This window comes from Candida oxycetoniae, assembly GCF_023343755.2.
Source record: "Candida oxycetoniae strain CBS 10844 chromosome Unknown scaffold10, whole genome shotgun sequence".
In the NCBI taxonomy this organism is placed as follows: Eukaryota; Fungi; Ascomycota; class Pichiomycetes; order Serinales; family Debaryomycetaceae; genus Lodderomyces; species Lodderomyces oxycetoniae.
This window is the reverse complement of record NW_026055470.1, coordinates 124,446-139,586: the sequence shown is the minus strand read 5'-3', so window position 1 is coordinate 139,586 and position 15,141 is coordinate 124,446. Positions and strand designations below refer to the sequence as shown.

General features: G+C 38.4%; 7 protein-coding genes across 7 annotated transcripts; 4 read left to right on the top strand and 3 right to left on the bottom strand. All coding sequences in view use genetic code 12, as the record gives it.

The window, feature by feature from the left end:
- Positions 1 to 50: 50 nt before the first annotated feature.
- On the bottom strand, positions 51 to 3,656 carry AFL1 (inositol polyphosphate kinase; the record flags this gene model as incomplete). The annotated part of the gene is made up of 1 exon (XM_049325271.1): positions 51 to 3,656. The coding sequence occupies one exon, from the start codon at positions 3,654 to 3,656 to the stop codon at positions 51 to 53; it is 3,606 nt and encodes a 1,201-aa protein (XP_049179049.1).
- Positions 3,657 to 4,330: 674 nt separating this feature from the next.
- On the bottom strand, positions 4,331 to 5,965 carry KGF56_003889 (karyopherin alpha; the record flags this gene model as incomplete). The annotated part of the gene is made up of 1 exon (XM_049325270.1): positions 4,331 to 5,965. One exon carries the CDS (start codon positions 5,963 to 5,965, stop codon positions 4,331 to 4,333), a length of 1,635 nt encoding a protein of 544 aa, XP_049179048.1.
- A 1,040-nt stretch (positions 5,966 to 7,005) lies between these two features.
- On the top strand, positions 7,006 to 7,761 carry KGF56_003888 (uncharacterized protein; the record flags this gene model as incomplete). The annotated part of the gene is made up of 1 exon (XM_049325269.1): positions 7,006 to 7,761. The coding sequence occupies one exon, from the start codon at positions 7,006 to 7,008 to the stop codon at positions 7,759 to 7,761; it is 756 nt and encodes a 251-aa protein (XP_049179047.1).
- A 634-nt stretch (positions 7,762 to 8,395) lies between these two features.
- Positions 8,396 to 9,709, top strand: KGF56_003887 (uncharacterized protein; the record flags this gene model as incomplete). The annotated part of the gene is made up of 1 exon (XM_049325268.1): positions 8,396 to 9,709. One exon carries the CDS (start codon positions 8,396 to 8,398, stop codon positions 9,707 to 9,709), a length of 1,314 nt encoding a protein of 437 aa, XP_049179046.1.
- Positions 9,710 to 10,176: 467 nt separating this feature from the next.
- Positions 10,177 to 10,926, top strand: KGF56_003886 (uncharacterized protein; the record flags this gene model as incomplete). The annotated part of the gene is made up of 1 exon (XM_049325267.1): positions 10,177 to 10,926. One exon carries the CDS (start codon positions 10,177 to 10,179, stop codon positions 10,924 to 10,926), a length of 750 nt encoding a protein of 249 aa, XP_049179045.1.
- A 661-nt stretch (positions 10,927 to 11,587) lies between these two features.
- KGF56_003885 (mitochondrial 54S ribosomal protein uL14m) lies at positions 11,588 to 11,992 on the top strand (the record flags this gene model as incomplete). Its single annotated transcript, XM_049325266.1, has 1 exon — positions 11,588 to 11,992. One exon carries the CDS (start codon positions 11,588 to 11,590, stop codon positions 11,990 to 11,992), a length of 405 nt encoding a protein of 134 aa, XP_049179044.1.
- A 231-nt stretch (positions 11,993 to 12,223) lies between these two features.
- On the bottom strand, positions 12,224 to 15,112 carry MTR10 (Mtr10p; the record flags this gene model as incomplete). The annotated part of the gene is made up of 1 exon (XM_049325265.1): positions 12,224 to 15,112. One exon carries the CDS (start codon positions 15,110 to 15,112, stop codon positions 12,224 to 12,226), a length of 2,889 nt encoding a protein of 962 aa, XP_049179043.1.
- Between the last annotated feature and the right edge of the window lie 29 nt (positions 15,113 to 15,141).

Below are 15,141 nucleotides of genomic sequence, written 5' to 3'. Positions count from 1 at the left end.
CCTCTTTCTTCTCGCCCTCTCGTACCATTAAATTTACCAAAATCCTGTATCTATAGTCCACTAGTCAATGGGCTTGAGATATTTACGGGAGTGAATTTCTTTGGCAAGGAAACTCTACTGAACCTCGACTTTAATCTCTGCGTTACCAAATCCATATCCAAATGTCTAGTCAAGCTTAATCTAGGAATACATCCAATATAGTGGTCATCGTCTAATTGAACATCCAACGGATCCTGTGTATGACATCCGGGACTTAAACTCAATCTGATAGAATGTTTATTACCCAGAGGACTAGTTGGATCTTCAGCTTCATATAATTCAAAAACAATCTGTGATAAATAATCTAGCTCAGGTAATGCGTTTCTCGCTATTTTCATTGGTAGCTGTGAGCCATAAATCACGTTAAGTAAAGTATATATATGACTTTCCTTTGTAAAGTAGTTCACAACTGCTGGTGATGAAGCGTCTTTTTTCATTTCTTTTATATCAGAAAGGATTTGCTTGGCCAATGGCAATGATGTCAACAATCCAATATCTAATTTCTCTTCATCTTTTATACCATATTCTTGAGGACATATAAAATCAAATAACACCTTAGAAAGTCGGTACAATTCACGCAATCTAGTAAACGTAGCATGATCAAATGGATTATCATTCTCAGATGCCTTCTGTTGTGATGTGCTTGTGCTTGGGCTAGTTGTTGTTGTTGTTGTTGTTGTTGTTGGTGATGTCGTCACTACCCCACTAGCATTAGGTTGCTGCTGACTATTGGAAAATGTAGTGATACCAAAACCATTACCATTACCACTGCTACTACTACTATTTCTTCTATTCTTCAACTCTGCAGCAGCTCCACTGAGGATCCATCCTAAAGATCCAGCAGATGCCAGGCTCGATGGATTCAATTGCGTGCTTGAAGTATTATGGGAACTATTCGAACTAGAAATATCTGAAGGAATTTTGAAATTATTCATCGCTAATATGTTTATCGGATATTCACTAACCAAACCTGATGAATTAACAGTCTCTCCGCATGTTTCCCTTAATCGTGCTAATAGTTTTTCGTCATTAGGATCAAATTCAAAAATCCGTTGTAGGAAAGGACGATTATGCAAAGCATCGTATTTCATCGTATCATACAACTCGGAAATCTTGGAAGGATGTATCTTTTCAACACTAATAAACTCTTGAAACAACTTATCCCATCTCTCTTTAAACAAAAAGGGATCTTCTCCACAACACCAATTTTCTTGAAATTGTTGCACATTTTTAGTTTCAAAGTTATAGTTCATGATTTGATGATGGAAATTCATCAATTCACAAACCCGTCTAATCACTTCAAATGGTTGCGGCATTTTAGGCGGCCACGTGAACTGAGGCGGTGCTTCTGCACCTTGTCGCAATAACGGTTTCAACTTCTTTTTGACCTTGTCCATTAGATCTTTTGCTGCATTGGAGTCATCTAATAGATCCTTGCGAACTATAAGGAAATCTTCAGGTAAAGGTTCATCTGTCAATCCCAAAAGTGCAGTTGTAAAATATTGAGCACTAGTAAGAACTCTTCTTTCTGACGAAGTGTACACTTTTACATCATTAAGTGCTTCGCAATTCAATAATTTCAAATTTTGTCTCAATTGCTCACCAACATCAGTAGCTTGATGCTTTGCAGAATGCGTAGGCTCACCACCCCACTTCAATATGAGTTGCACTTTATCTACAATTTCTGGATTGTCTGCATTAAGCGATGGCTTGATTTGAATCTTTGTACCATGAAAATTCATTTTCTTTTCCAATGCAGTAGTCAACTGTTGCAATTTATTTGGATCTTCAAGTTTTTTTGCCATTGCAATTTTGACAGTTTCAAGAACGACTTTGAGATCGGGTACTGCGCGAATTATAACTTCTTCAGTATGCCCCTTTAATAAACTTATAAAAAGAGGCGACTTAAATGAATACTTGAATTTTTGCTTTGGCGTACGATCAGCATGTCTCACAACACTGACCATACCTTTCAATACCCATTTTTGTTCCTTTTCTTCAAATTGACTAGCTTGCAACATCTTGGGAACTTTATTCTTTAACAAGTCTCTCATTTTCTTAGCTTCCAAAAACATGCCACGCAATATTCTTGCGCATGAATCATAATAATCGTTATTATCTTTGACAAAGGAAAATCCGTTAACATCAATCACATAAGATTTACCATTGACTCTTAATAAATCAAATCCACAAATGGTTTGCTTGAAAGCAGAACTAACTGATCTCGCCATTAGTTTTTCTTCATCGCTTAGTTGCGTGATATATCTAATTTCTTTACCATGTGTATTTCTTCTTACAATACCGTCAACAACTGGCGACTTGCGAGTCTCGGCATGACAAAAAGAAGGCCCCACAGTATATGCTTTCACATCTTCAAAATTATCAGTATCCATGAAATTCTCATATATAAAAGATCCATCAGTTCTAGGTTCAACCAAATGAGGATCAAATTCGGATGACTTGTTTCCTATTTTTCTAAATAGGGTTCTTCCACCACCACCGGTAGCCTTGGGGTAATATATATATATATTATGATCCTCTCCGTCCACCGGTTTTTCCACAAACGGCTTTTTAATAATTTGATCACCAACTCTCAACGTGTCTTCATCAACCATTTCCCAATCGGGTTCTTCTTGATTAGACAACTCGACGAGGTTTTCATCGGAAAACCCAATATCCTTTAGTCTTTCATATAATCCGGGGTCTATTTGTGGTCCGCCATCTCTACTAATCTCTAATCTTTCAGGTGTAGGCACATTCGCATGATTCAAAATAGCCAAAACAAGCCGTCTATCCCAAAGCGCCTTTTGGAAAACCAAGTCATTGATACAATAAGGCTTTCTATAGTTGACATAAGCAATCGCTTTCTCTAAAGGGAACCCCGTTGAAAAAAAGCTAATCAAGTAATCACAAGTAGGCCAATTTTCAATAGTCTCGTCTAAGATCACTTTATCGCCAAAAATTACAGTTTCAAATTCACCATTCTCAATCAATCTGTTGAGAATCCTCCTACATGGTTTTGATAACGCTTTCGCATCCATTGCACATACTCCAATCTTTCCCAATTTCGCCAGTTTTGTAACATGATCGGATCCTTTATTGGTGTTTGACGAAAAAGACTTTCTAGACGTATTTGAAGTATTAGAGATGGTTTTGTTCAATTTAAATCCTTCACCGGATGTAGAGTGATGAAGTTTGGCTCCACTTAAATTCTCAGTAGTTAGTGGTTGTATTTCTCCCTCGTGGTGCGCAGCATTATTATCTAAAGCGGGTGTAGGAGACGAAGATGATTTTGAGCCAAGTCTAGACGCCGAGTCCTCAGCACTTGTCTTTGGTGTGAAGGCCTCCAACATAGGCGCAAGAGACGCGATTGCTTTCTCGGTTGTTGGAGTTGCAGCGTGGTCCGTCTTCAGCATCATCAACCCGCGTAAACTCTCGGGATCAGGCGGCGATAACGACAAGGGCGATACTATAGACTGGGCCCGTCTTACTTTGCCCAATTCATTAGCTCCGGGAGAGCCCAGCGTACTAACTTTACTATTCCTGTCATCTTCATCTTTTCTCCTTTCGGCATCATCAATCGGTATTGGCAAAGAATGATCTCCTCCACCAGACATTTAATCAGCTAATTTGACAATAAAAGAAAAGAAAGGAAAGGAAAAGTTTCAAAACCCCGTTGACGTTTGGATAACAACTAGGCACAACAATGGAACAGCAATAAAATAGCAGTACCTTTCAGCTCTCTAAATGGCAATCAGTTGTCGCCTCCTTGTAAAATTCACTGATATTATTCACGATATATATATATATATATAAAAGACTGAAAAATTCAACCAACCTTGATTTGATAAATCTAAGATGAGCAGAGCTACCATCTGTCAAGAACAGACCCAATAGGAAGATGAGAGCAAGAGGAGGGTGATGGTGGTCGTGATTGTGGTGTTTGGTTAACTAATTAAATTGTATATTGAAATATGAAAAGAGTATGCTAGAGAATCACTGAAGAAGACAGGGAGAAAGAAGGAGATGAGGGAGCAGCATTCAACACATGAAAGGAGGGTCGAGGTAGGTCAGCAAGGAATAATGAGTGATTGATAACCATCACTGTTTGAACCTGGTGACCTAGTAATAGTAACGAATGGACTGTGTAATCAATGATGACTTAGGAGCAGGAGCAGGAGCAGGAGCAGGAGCAGGAGCAGGAGCAGGAGCAGAAGCAAGAGCAGAAGCAGAAGCAAGAGCAGGAGCAGGAGTAGATGTAGATGTAAAAAGTATCCAAAATGCTTCCCCATTAAAATTGGAAGCTTTGTTGTTGCTCATGACCATCCATTCCGAAATTGAACGCATTGTTATAAGTTTCAGGCACAATGTTTGCATCATCGATATTGTCATCATCCTCGTCATTGAAATACTTTTCAATTATATTATAGGCCTTTTGATAAATCTTTTCATTTGCGTTATTTTGACATTCAAATATCTTTTCCATTCCTCCTGCTTCTTCAATATACAAGGCATTTTCATTAACTTGAGTATTTCTTGCTTCTTTATCCATATCTCCCATTTTCAATATATTCTCTAAGGAATCCAATGTAACTTCGATAATCTTGGCATCGGCAACTGATAATAAATCACAAAGCGGTTTAATACAACCCTGGCTCACTAAATAGCGGATTATGTCTGGTTTGCCCAATCCACCCGATGAAGCGTTTGAAATCGCCCAGCATGCTTCTTTTTTAGTCTTGTAATCTCCATCACTCAATAACCTTATCACCTGTGGAATCAAGTTAGCATCAATAACTGCTTGAATCTGCTCAGTGGTACCTGCTGTTATATTAGAAATGGTCCAACAAGCTTCTTTACGAATTGTGTCCTTTTGTGAGTTCAACAATGGAGCTAAAGCAGGCAAGACACCAGCATTTATAACAATTTGTGTTTGAAAGTCGGATCCGGTAACGATATTACCAATGGCTCTTAATGATGGAGTCTGCACCAAAGTTGATTCGTGACCCAACAATTCAACAAGACGATGAGGAATACGGGCATCAACTACAGCTTGAATAGCTTCTGATGTTCCATCTGATAAATAGGAGACTGCCCAACAAGCATCAACCAATGTTTCCGAATCAACAGAGTAAATCAACTTTGATAATGTAGGAATAGCCTGTGATACAATATCCCAGTCTGGCTGTGGAGATTTGCCTCTACACAAATTGGATAAGGTCCATGTAGCAGTTCTGATCAAAGACATTTTGGTGCAGTTGAATAAATTCAACACGGGGTCCATTGCTCCACAGCTCAATACATAATCACGATTTTCAGCAGAGTCACCAGCAACATTACCCAAGGCCCAAATTGCTTGCTCTTTGACCTCAAGACTTTGAGAATACAATAATTGAACAAAAAGTGGTACAGCATTAGCTTCAACAACAATTCTAGTTTGCTGGGAGCTTCCCGATGCGATATTAGTCAAGGCCCACGCAGCTTCCAACTGTAACATATCAGGATGATCTTCCTTCATAAATTCAACCAAAGTAGGTATAACACCAGACTCAATCACCAAATCAATCGGTGGATTATGTTCCCTAGATAAGATTTGACGAAATTTCACCGTGGCTGCCAACTGGGAATCAAAGTCTGGCGCTTGAATCATTTCGAGCATCTTGGGCAAGTCTTGTCTCAATCTCTGGTAAAATTGATTTTCATCATTGTTAACACTTAGATTAAAGTCATCTTCATCTTCTGAATCATTAGCCTCGTGCTGGAAATTTCTTCTCTTGGCTAAAACTTCTTCTCTTTTCTGCTTCCTCAAGTCAACCTGATGAGTCTCCCTTCTTCTTCTTAGTTCGTCACTTTGAAAACGTGACTTATTTTTAAAATTTGTACGACGATACTCTGGAATAAATCTCTCTGTTGCATCTGCGTCCATCTTGGAAATTAGAAATTAGCAGTATGTATACCTAGTTTACCCAAGCGGCCAAAATAAAGAAAAAAAGGAAAATTAGATATGGTGAATAAATTCTTATCAAGAAAGAGAGGTTATGTGATCAACAACTACTAGCTGCTAACTCTCACCTAGGGTCCGATATTGGTTTAGATGACTTATGAAACCAACTCTAATTAGTTTTCTTAATGGTTGATGATTTGAGTTTTTTTTTTTTCCTCACTAAAAAAAAAATTTTGTTAGCGAAGAATCGCGCCCTGCCATCGCCCCATCAAAGGCATCTGCCGTGGTAAGTTGAAGTTGAATTAGGTCAATTGTAAACGGGATAAAGACGGGTAGAGATAACCGGAAGCTGGTAGAGAAAGAAAAAAGATCTAGTAAAGAAAGCAGGTGAGAAGGTAGAGAAAAAAGAGCTAGTAAAGAAAGCAGGTAAGCAGGTAAAGAGAGAAGGTAAAGAAGAGCTATCAAGGTAAAGAAGAGCTAGTAAAGGAAAGCTGGTAAGCAGGTAAAGAGCTAGTAAAGGAAAGCTGGTAAGCGGGTAAAGAGAGCAGGTAAAGAAGAACTATCAAGGTAGAGAAGAGCTAGTAAAGAAAGCTGGTAAGCAGGTAAAGAGAGCTAGTAAAGAAAGCTGGTAAGCAGGTAAAGAGCTAGTAAAGGAAAGCTGGTAAGCGGGTAAAGAGAGCAGGTAAAGAAGAACTATCAAGGTAGAGAAGAGCTAGTAAAGAAAGCTGGTAAGCAGGTAAAGAGAGCTAGTAAAGAAAGCTGGTAAGCAGGTAAAGAGCTAGTAAAGGAAAGCTGGTAAGCGGGTAAAGAGAGCTAGTAAAGAAAGCTGGTAAGCAGGTAAAGAGCTCATCAAGGTAATCAAGGAAAGCTGGTAGATAGCTGGTAGATAGCCGATAAACAGGTAAAGAGCTCATCAAGCTAATCAAGGTAACAATCAAGACATGCTAAGACGAGGCACGGAGGTATCGATCCGCTTGTTGCACCACTGCTTTTCGCAACAAGTTCAAGCACCAGCTCCCCTAATGTTCAAACGCACATTTTCCATCAATTCATCTTTACAAATTCAAAACCCATTGACTTCCTACTTCAAGAGTAAATCATTCAAATCTGAAGATTCCACCGTTGAAACAGACGAGTTGGTTAGCGAAAATAACCCCTGGTCACCTACATTTGAAGACGACCCCATTTATATCCAAGAAAGAAACAAAATACAAAAAACCAAACTTGCAGATATTTATAGACTAGCTTATAAGCCCCTATATGAAGCACCTTCGTCAAAATACGTTTCGTTGCTCAAGAGGCTAACATTGACTTTTGGCGTTGTTGGAGGATACGGGGCAAAATTGATTTATGAAAGTCCGCAATTTGACGACTCATATGCCTATACATTGCTAGCAGGAACAATAATACCAATTATATTAGTGCAGTGGAAAACAAGAGATTATGTAACGAGGATTTTCCGGATTTACAATAAAACCAAACCTCAAACTTTGGACAATTTGGTCAATGACGAAAATTTGGTTGCTGAGAAATTGACTTTTACTGGTGGTAAAACATATAATGAATTGATTAGAATTACTGATAACAAGTCTTTGATTATATCGCCGAGTGCAAAATGGTGGAAACCATATACTACATGGGAGGAAAAAGATACAAAGACGGGGATTAAAAGGGAGTTTTACATTCAGGATGATATAGGTGGCATTGAAATGGACAGGCTATGGGGGATAGTTGAAAGAAATAGCGGAATAGATAAGGGAAGATCTTTCTGGAAGTAGCCCACTAGCAAAAGTCACTAGCAGGAGCCGGAAACAAGCGACACTAAGGAGCGACACTAGGGAGCAACACTAGGGAGCAACACTAGGGAGCAACACTAGGGAGCGACACTAAGGAGCGACACTAGGGAGCAACACTAGGGAGCGACACTAGGGAGCAGAGCGAGCTAGTGGAGCAGAACTGACTAGTTTGTTACAACACTATCGAGCAACACTAGGGAGCAGAGCGAGCTAGTGGAGCAGGACTGATTAGTTTGTTATAACACTACCTCTCCCCGCTCGATAGTGGAGCAGTACTGATTAGCTTGTTATAACACTATCTCGCCCCGCTTGATAGTGTTGCTCTGCTCGTTAGTAGAGCAGTATTGACTAGCTTGTTACAACACTATCTCGCTCCGCTCGATAGTGTTGCTTCTGCTCCTGCTAATGAATCAGTAGAGACATAAATATTATTTAGCACTAGCAGAGCGACTTTGCCGGTGCATTAGTAGAAATATCTTCATCTTTTGCTCCAGCATCGCCTGCGACTCGATCATCGCCCGCGGCTCCGCCGTATTTTTTTTTTTTTCTTTTTACTGGAACGGCTAAAGATAAAGCTAAACGTATACCTTATCAGAGATTGGAGGAGGACCCCAAAATGACCTCTGGTAATACACGGGCTTTACAAATAAAGAAACCACCGAGTGAAGGTAAACTACTTAAGCATGACACCAAACCTGCTGAGGATAGAACTTTGCAAGAAACAGAAACTGTTAGAAATACACGATTGAATGCATCAATTTATCATATTTTCGATGATTCGATAGATCTATATAAGCAAGAGAATAATTCATCTGATCTACTTGGTAGACTATATTACGACTGCTATGACTCTGATGTGATATCACCTAGCAGCTCAGCTGCTGGGACGCCGATTTTGTCACCGGCGCGGGAAAACGTGGGAGACGGTGTTGACGAGGATAATGAGTTTCATTTTGGCCCTTTACGAAATCTTCATGATAGCCAAATTTCGTTGAAAAACGTGGGATTGGCTGCATGTTCAAATACATCTTCATCGACGTCATTGAACGGTCTAGCCGCTGCTCAACGTGTCAACTCTAACTCTAACTCGGGAGCTAGGCCATTATCCTCCAAGAGGATTCCCTTAGAAAGAGGTATCACCTTTGATACTATTGCACATGGGTCACGAAAGTCGCTCACATTAAAGTCGAAGCATCCGCAGTTCAAGTTTAGAAGAAATAACAAGACTTGGCTAGTAGGGTTCAGTAATGATCTGGAAAGTACTAAAGCCATTGAATGGCTCTTTGATGAAATGGTGACAAATGGCGATACAATAATCATTCTACAAGTCTTGGACGAAAAGAAAACCCCATTATCAAGCATTGATAAATTGCAAGCCAATACTCATCTTGCCAACTTTGAGAAGTTGAATGTCCATTTGAAAAAAATAGCAATTGTTTTTGAAGTCGTTATAGGCAAGCCTCAAAAATGTTTGAAATTGGCAATCGAAGAGTATAATCCTTCAATGATGGTTATAGGAACACATCATTATAGCGAAGCGAGAGATTCAAATCATCATCATCGAGGGTTTTTCAGCTCCTCGTCGTTATCCAAATATTTTCTTGAATATGCACTAGTTCCTGTTATAATAGTCAAACTAACATACAATTATACGGAATATCTTGCTCATCCAATAGATTCAGAATTCCATTTTCAAAATTGGATCAAAAACATACAAGATCATCCACAATCTGCTATGCTGCAGCTGAATCAAACACATCAAATGAAGAAAATCTCGGGGTTCTTGAGCCCCAATAGTTCAAAGAACTCCTCATTCACCAACTTGGCAGAAGAGAATAGAGGTAGAAAACTTGATACCGAAAGCAGTCGATCAAGGTCTACATCAAGAACAAAACCTTTTTCAAAGTTATTTGGTAAAAGTGACAAGTAAGAATGTCATTAGTATAGCTTTTATTAAGGGAAAAAAAAAATAGGGAGTAATACAATTTAATAAGATATAGGAAACAATGCAACATAATAAAATACAAGACAAATGGCTTAAAACGCCGCTCTTCATTCCTCCTGACTTCTTTCGGCAATCCCCCCACGGGTCTCTTTACTTTTGAAACTTTTCGTTACTTACAAATCACGTGACCATATTATATGCACTTTTTTTCAACATTTGCTATAGGTATGCATGACAAGCTCCTACTGTATTTATTCAATTACCCTTGACTATTTAGTAGAAGCATATATTGTCAGCTTCAATACTTGAAAGTAAACAGTAGCAGTTTAGTAACTTAATAGCAAAGACAAGCTTAAAAGCAAGCTCTACAACTTTGAAGCAAGACAAGCTCAAAAGTAAGCTCAACAACTTAGAAACTAGATTTAGAGTAGAAAAGTTTAGACTTTCAAATAATGTCTCTCGAAAACAAGGTGAAAGAAACCCAAACAACTACTGTAACGGCTCCATATTCTCGAAGGAGAGTAGGTAATCCCCTCATTACAATTATAGACTTGTTATCAATATTGATAGGTGCTTATGGTGCATATACAAACATATATACCGTTGAACTACCATCTCACCTAGCAAAAGCAGGCCATTGGCAATTTTTGACCAATTTGTCACTTGTTTATTCCTTAGTAGTGTTTGCAATTGGATTTTTCGCCCATATTACCAAATCCAAGACGCTTTATCAAATTAAAAACAATATTCACCCTATTGGTTTAGCGTTGGAGCTTATAGTTGCTGGTATATATTGGCCTTTGCGTGTCTTCTTTCTCCACTTGCTTACCAAGGATCCATCAAAGTTTCAAGTACCATTGTTAACCGATTTATCTATTCATTTAATGCCCGTGGTTAGCTTACTTGTGGATTATTTGGTATTTATGCCAAAATGGACAATTAGCAACAATACTGCGCTATCGTTCATGGTTGTACTCACTGTTTTTTACTGGTTTTTACTTGAAAGTTTGATCGATAAAGAAAATGGGGGAAGTTACCCTTACCAATTTATGGATGTAGAAAAGGACTTTCATCGTGTACTAATTTTTGCCATTGTTGCCTTTGTCGCTTACTTCCAATTCTTAACCATGAAAAGGGTCTACGACTGGGTCGTTGGTGCTACTGAAGAAGCATCCATTGAAATAGATAAAAAGCTAGATTAAAGTACTTGATAGAGCATAGCGTTTGTGGATGTAGTACTTTTAATTATTTCTTTGACGCTATCGGACACTATCGAGCAGAGCGAGATAGTGGAGCAGCGCCTAGTAGCTTGTCACAATGTTGGTGCTACTGAAGAGTCAGATTAAACAGGCACTTGAAAGGGTCTGCTCGATAGTTTCGGTCGATAGTGTCAGTCAGAGATGCTCCACTATCGAGCGAAGCGATCGATAGAGTCAGTCAGTGATGCTCTACTATCGAGCGAAGCGATCGATAGTGTTCGATAGAGTCAGTCAGAGATGCTCCACTATCTCGCTTCGCTCGATAGTGTTCGATAGAGTCAGTCAGAGATGCTCCACTATCTCGCTTCGCTCGATAGTGTTCGATAGAGTCAGTCAGAGATGCTCCACTATCTCGCTTCGCTCGATAGTGTTCGATAGTGTTCGATAGTGTTCGATAGTGTTCGATAGTGTCGTTGGTGCTACTGAAGAGCCAGATTAAACAGGCACTTGATAGAGCATAGCGTTGGTGAAAAAAAAAAAATAAAATAAAATAAAAGTGAAAAATATTTTATATACCATCGACATAGAGTTCTACAATAGATATATTAAATTGTATTGGTTTGTATTTACCCCGTATTCTGCCGGTGTTTGCCTATATTTGCCCATGATATACCTCAAGACGCTACTTAACGTTATAGACAACTCTGGGGCTCAAGTAGTTGAATGTATAAAAATTCTTCGCCATAAACCAAAATCTTGTGGCCATGTAGGTGATCAAATAACATGTGTAGTGAAACAAGCTAGACCTACAAATTTCGACTCTGTTCATGGAACGTCGTCGGCGGCGAATAGAGTTAAGAGAAGAGATATATGTCGAGCAGTTATAGTGAGGACAAAGGCACCGTTTAGGAGACCAGATGGGTCAGTAGTTCGTTTCGATGATAATGCTTGTGTATTGATAAATAAAAATGGTGAGCCCTTGGGAACTAGAATCAATTCTGTTGTTGCTAAAGAGTTGAGAAATTTGAATTATAACAAGATTGTCTCTTTGGCTCCAAAGACATTTTGAAAAGGGAGATGATCACAGAGCGGAGTGGAGAGCAGTGGAGTGGAGAGCAGTGGAGTGGAGAGCAGTGGAGTGGAGAGCAGTGGAGTGGAGAGCAGTGGAGTGGAGAGCAGTTGAGAGCAGTTGAGAGCAGTTGAGAGCAGTTGAGAGCAGTGGAGAGCAGAGGAGGAAGTAGGAGAGCAGTATGTAAAATGACTTCCTTTCAATTTGTACATAAATAGATTAATCGACAAGTTAGTGAGTATATCCTTGAAATTCGGATCTCGGGCTGATATTCTTTCTCGAGTACCAATTAATAAAGTCTTTTAGAGCTGATCTGACTCTTCTATTATCCTTATTTTGCAATGCAACAGTGACGGTATCAATTAATCGGTCCATCTCCTTCTCATTGACATTGGGTAAATCTACTACAGCTGATCTTAACCAATTGATGGCCATTTCAACACTTGTCACAACAACGAGTATTTTCAAAATCAAATCATTAGCATCCTGTTGCACATCAGCATGAAATTTGAAAATTATGCCATTCAAAACAACTTTTAAAAGATCTCCACCATGGTTGTCCACAATAAGAAACTGCTTGATAGCTTGTTTCAATGGTTCTGTATCCTGTTGCTCAAATAACGAGATTGGCGGATGCTCTAATCCCCATGAAACCAAATCAATCAAAAAGTGAATACAGGAAATTATTGGATTGTATTCGTTAACAATGCTCAAGACGATTTGACAAGCTTTAAATATCGACGTTAAAAAGTCAAAATTAGGGATAAACTCAAATGGATAAAACATCAATAAATCATTCGTCATACGAAAGAAGTCCTCAATAACTTCAGAACAATTTTCAACTTCTCCTTGACTCTTTTGAGAAAACAACTGTTCAAAAAATAATTGAGCTTGTTGCATAGCAAATTCGTAAACTGCTAAAGTGATTTCGGGTGGTGAAAATTCGTCATCTCCAAACACTCTAATAACAACTCCAGTGACCCACAAATAACATCCAAAATGAGTTTGTTTAAATCCTTGATGTAAAATCTCGGCTATTTGAGGTAAAATGGAATTCAAGTATGAACTAAATGATAAAATGGCACTCTTGATTAATTTCATACACTTTTCGCTAACAATTAAGGAAGTGGCATCTTTTGTTAAAATGGTAGTTGTCAATGGCCATATCTTTTCAATAAACAAGGTAGCTACCGCGTATGTTGGTTTGTCAAACTCACTAGTTTTTAAAACATCAATGTATATACAAATAATCTCCAACTGATCCGCCATTTCTTTATTGCCAGCTTCCGAAACAGGCATAGATACAAGGTTTTGCAACAAATCCAATGTTGGCTGTAAAAACATTTCCAAAGTCTTGTAAAGATTCTCTTCGGGTACTTTTGCAACAACATGAGCTAATCCATCACTTAACTCATAATTCGAATCCAAATCGATTTGACCTCGTACTTGGTTATATAAAATATACAACTGCTCCAAGTAGTTCAAAAGCAACTCTGAGCAGTCTTGGCAAAAGTACATCAAGGCGTGCGAAGTAGCCATCATAATATCGTTGTTGTTGTTGGCAACTTCAAAACCGTGGGTGATATAGTTCAATTGTTGCTCTAGAAATTCCGGGTTCTTTGCTGTCCATTCAGTATATCTTCCCAAAACTAATGTAGCGGCATATCTGACCTTTGGGTGTTCTGGTAATCGCACCAAAAATGACATGATGGTGGGTAATATGGTTTTTTCCTTTGCTGGCACTTCCTTTGCCATGGTTCTCATTGAAAATAAGGGCGCTTCAAGATATTGCCAGTGTCCCAGAGAGTTTGACAAAATGGATTTTATCTGCTCAAATGGAACTTGTAGAGCTCTAGATGCTCCAACAACAGCACAACAATCTTTTAAAACATATCCCATTTCGTACCTAAACTCTTTAAATTTATCTTCTTGCTCCTTGTCACCGTTGAATAAATCATTATCATTTTTTGCAATTGGGTATGTCAAATGTTTAATAATTATTGCAATTAGCCTTAGATAAACATCACTAAACTCCTCTCTAGATTCTTGAAATTTTGGAATAATTATTAATTGCTTTAATAGGTACCAAAATTGAAATGTATACTTGACGATATCCAAATCTTCTTCATAACTGGTACATTCCAATAATATTTCTACCAAAGGTTTAAAGTGCTTGGGATTCTTGGCAATCAAGGTATGCCACGATTCCCCACACTCGACGTATAATCTGGTCAATCCTTCTATTGTTTCCAAGTCCTCCAATTTGTCAGGACTTTGATGCATGAATTTATTCAATTTCAAAATTTGTTGGTACAAGGTATCAATAATATGGTAGTTATCAATATCTCTAGTTTCTCTAATTATTGTTGCCAAACATTCGATAGCTTTATCAAACGTTGAGTCTTGAGACAAGCTTTGGAAAATCAATGCAGTTAATGAATCGATATGCAATATCTGTTCAATTGGACACTCTGTTATCCAGCTATTCAAACAGTCCAATATAGCGGAATTTAAATCTTGGTTATTGTTTGTATTGTTCTCGGTGAGATTTTTCAATATGAGTATTACCGATTCAACTTGATCGGTTACCAACTCTTTTGATCTTTTGTTATATTCCTCATCAGTCAAATGAGACTTTTTCACGTCGGATAGCTCCTCTGGTAAAATCTTTAAGAATTCCAATAATACAAGTGTATTTTGGTTAGACTCGGTCAAACTGGACACGATATCGTTCATGGCTGAAGTCCACGAGAGATACTGCAACGCTAGTTGCGATAATGCAATGGATAGTTGAATTCTTATCAACCTTTCACTCTTGCCATTATATAGCTTCAACAAATTCAATATGGAACTTTTCAATGCATCATAAGTTGACTCTTGTACTTGAGTAGATAAATCGTAAACAACTTTAGATCGTAAAGTTTGAGCTGCAAATAATTTCAATTGCAAATCACCCAATGACTTGTCATTAAGGATTTCATGAGTTAGTTTCCATGCCTCTTGCGATTTCTGAAATTGTTCAAGAAAATGCGTGGCTCTGGTCTTGTCATCGCGTGATCCATTGGAATACATCGTTGTTAACGCATTTTTGAGCTCTGGAAAAGTTACTTGAAAAGACATTAACCGCTAATAGCAATATTTTATAACAC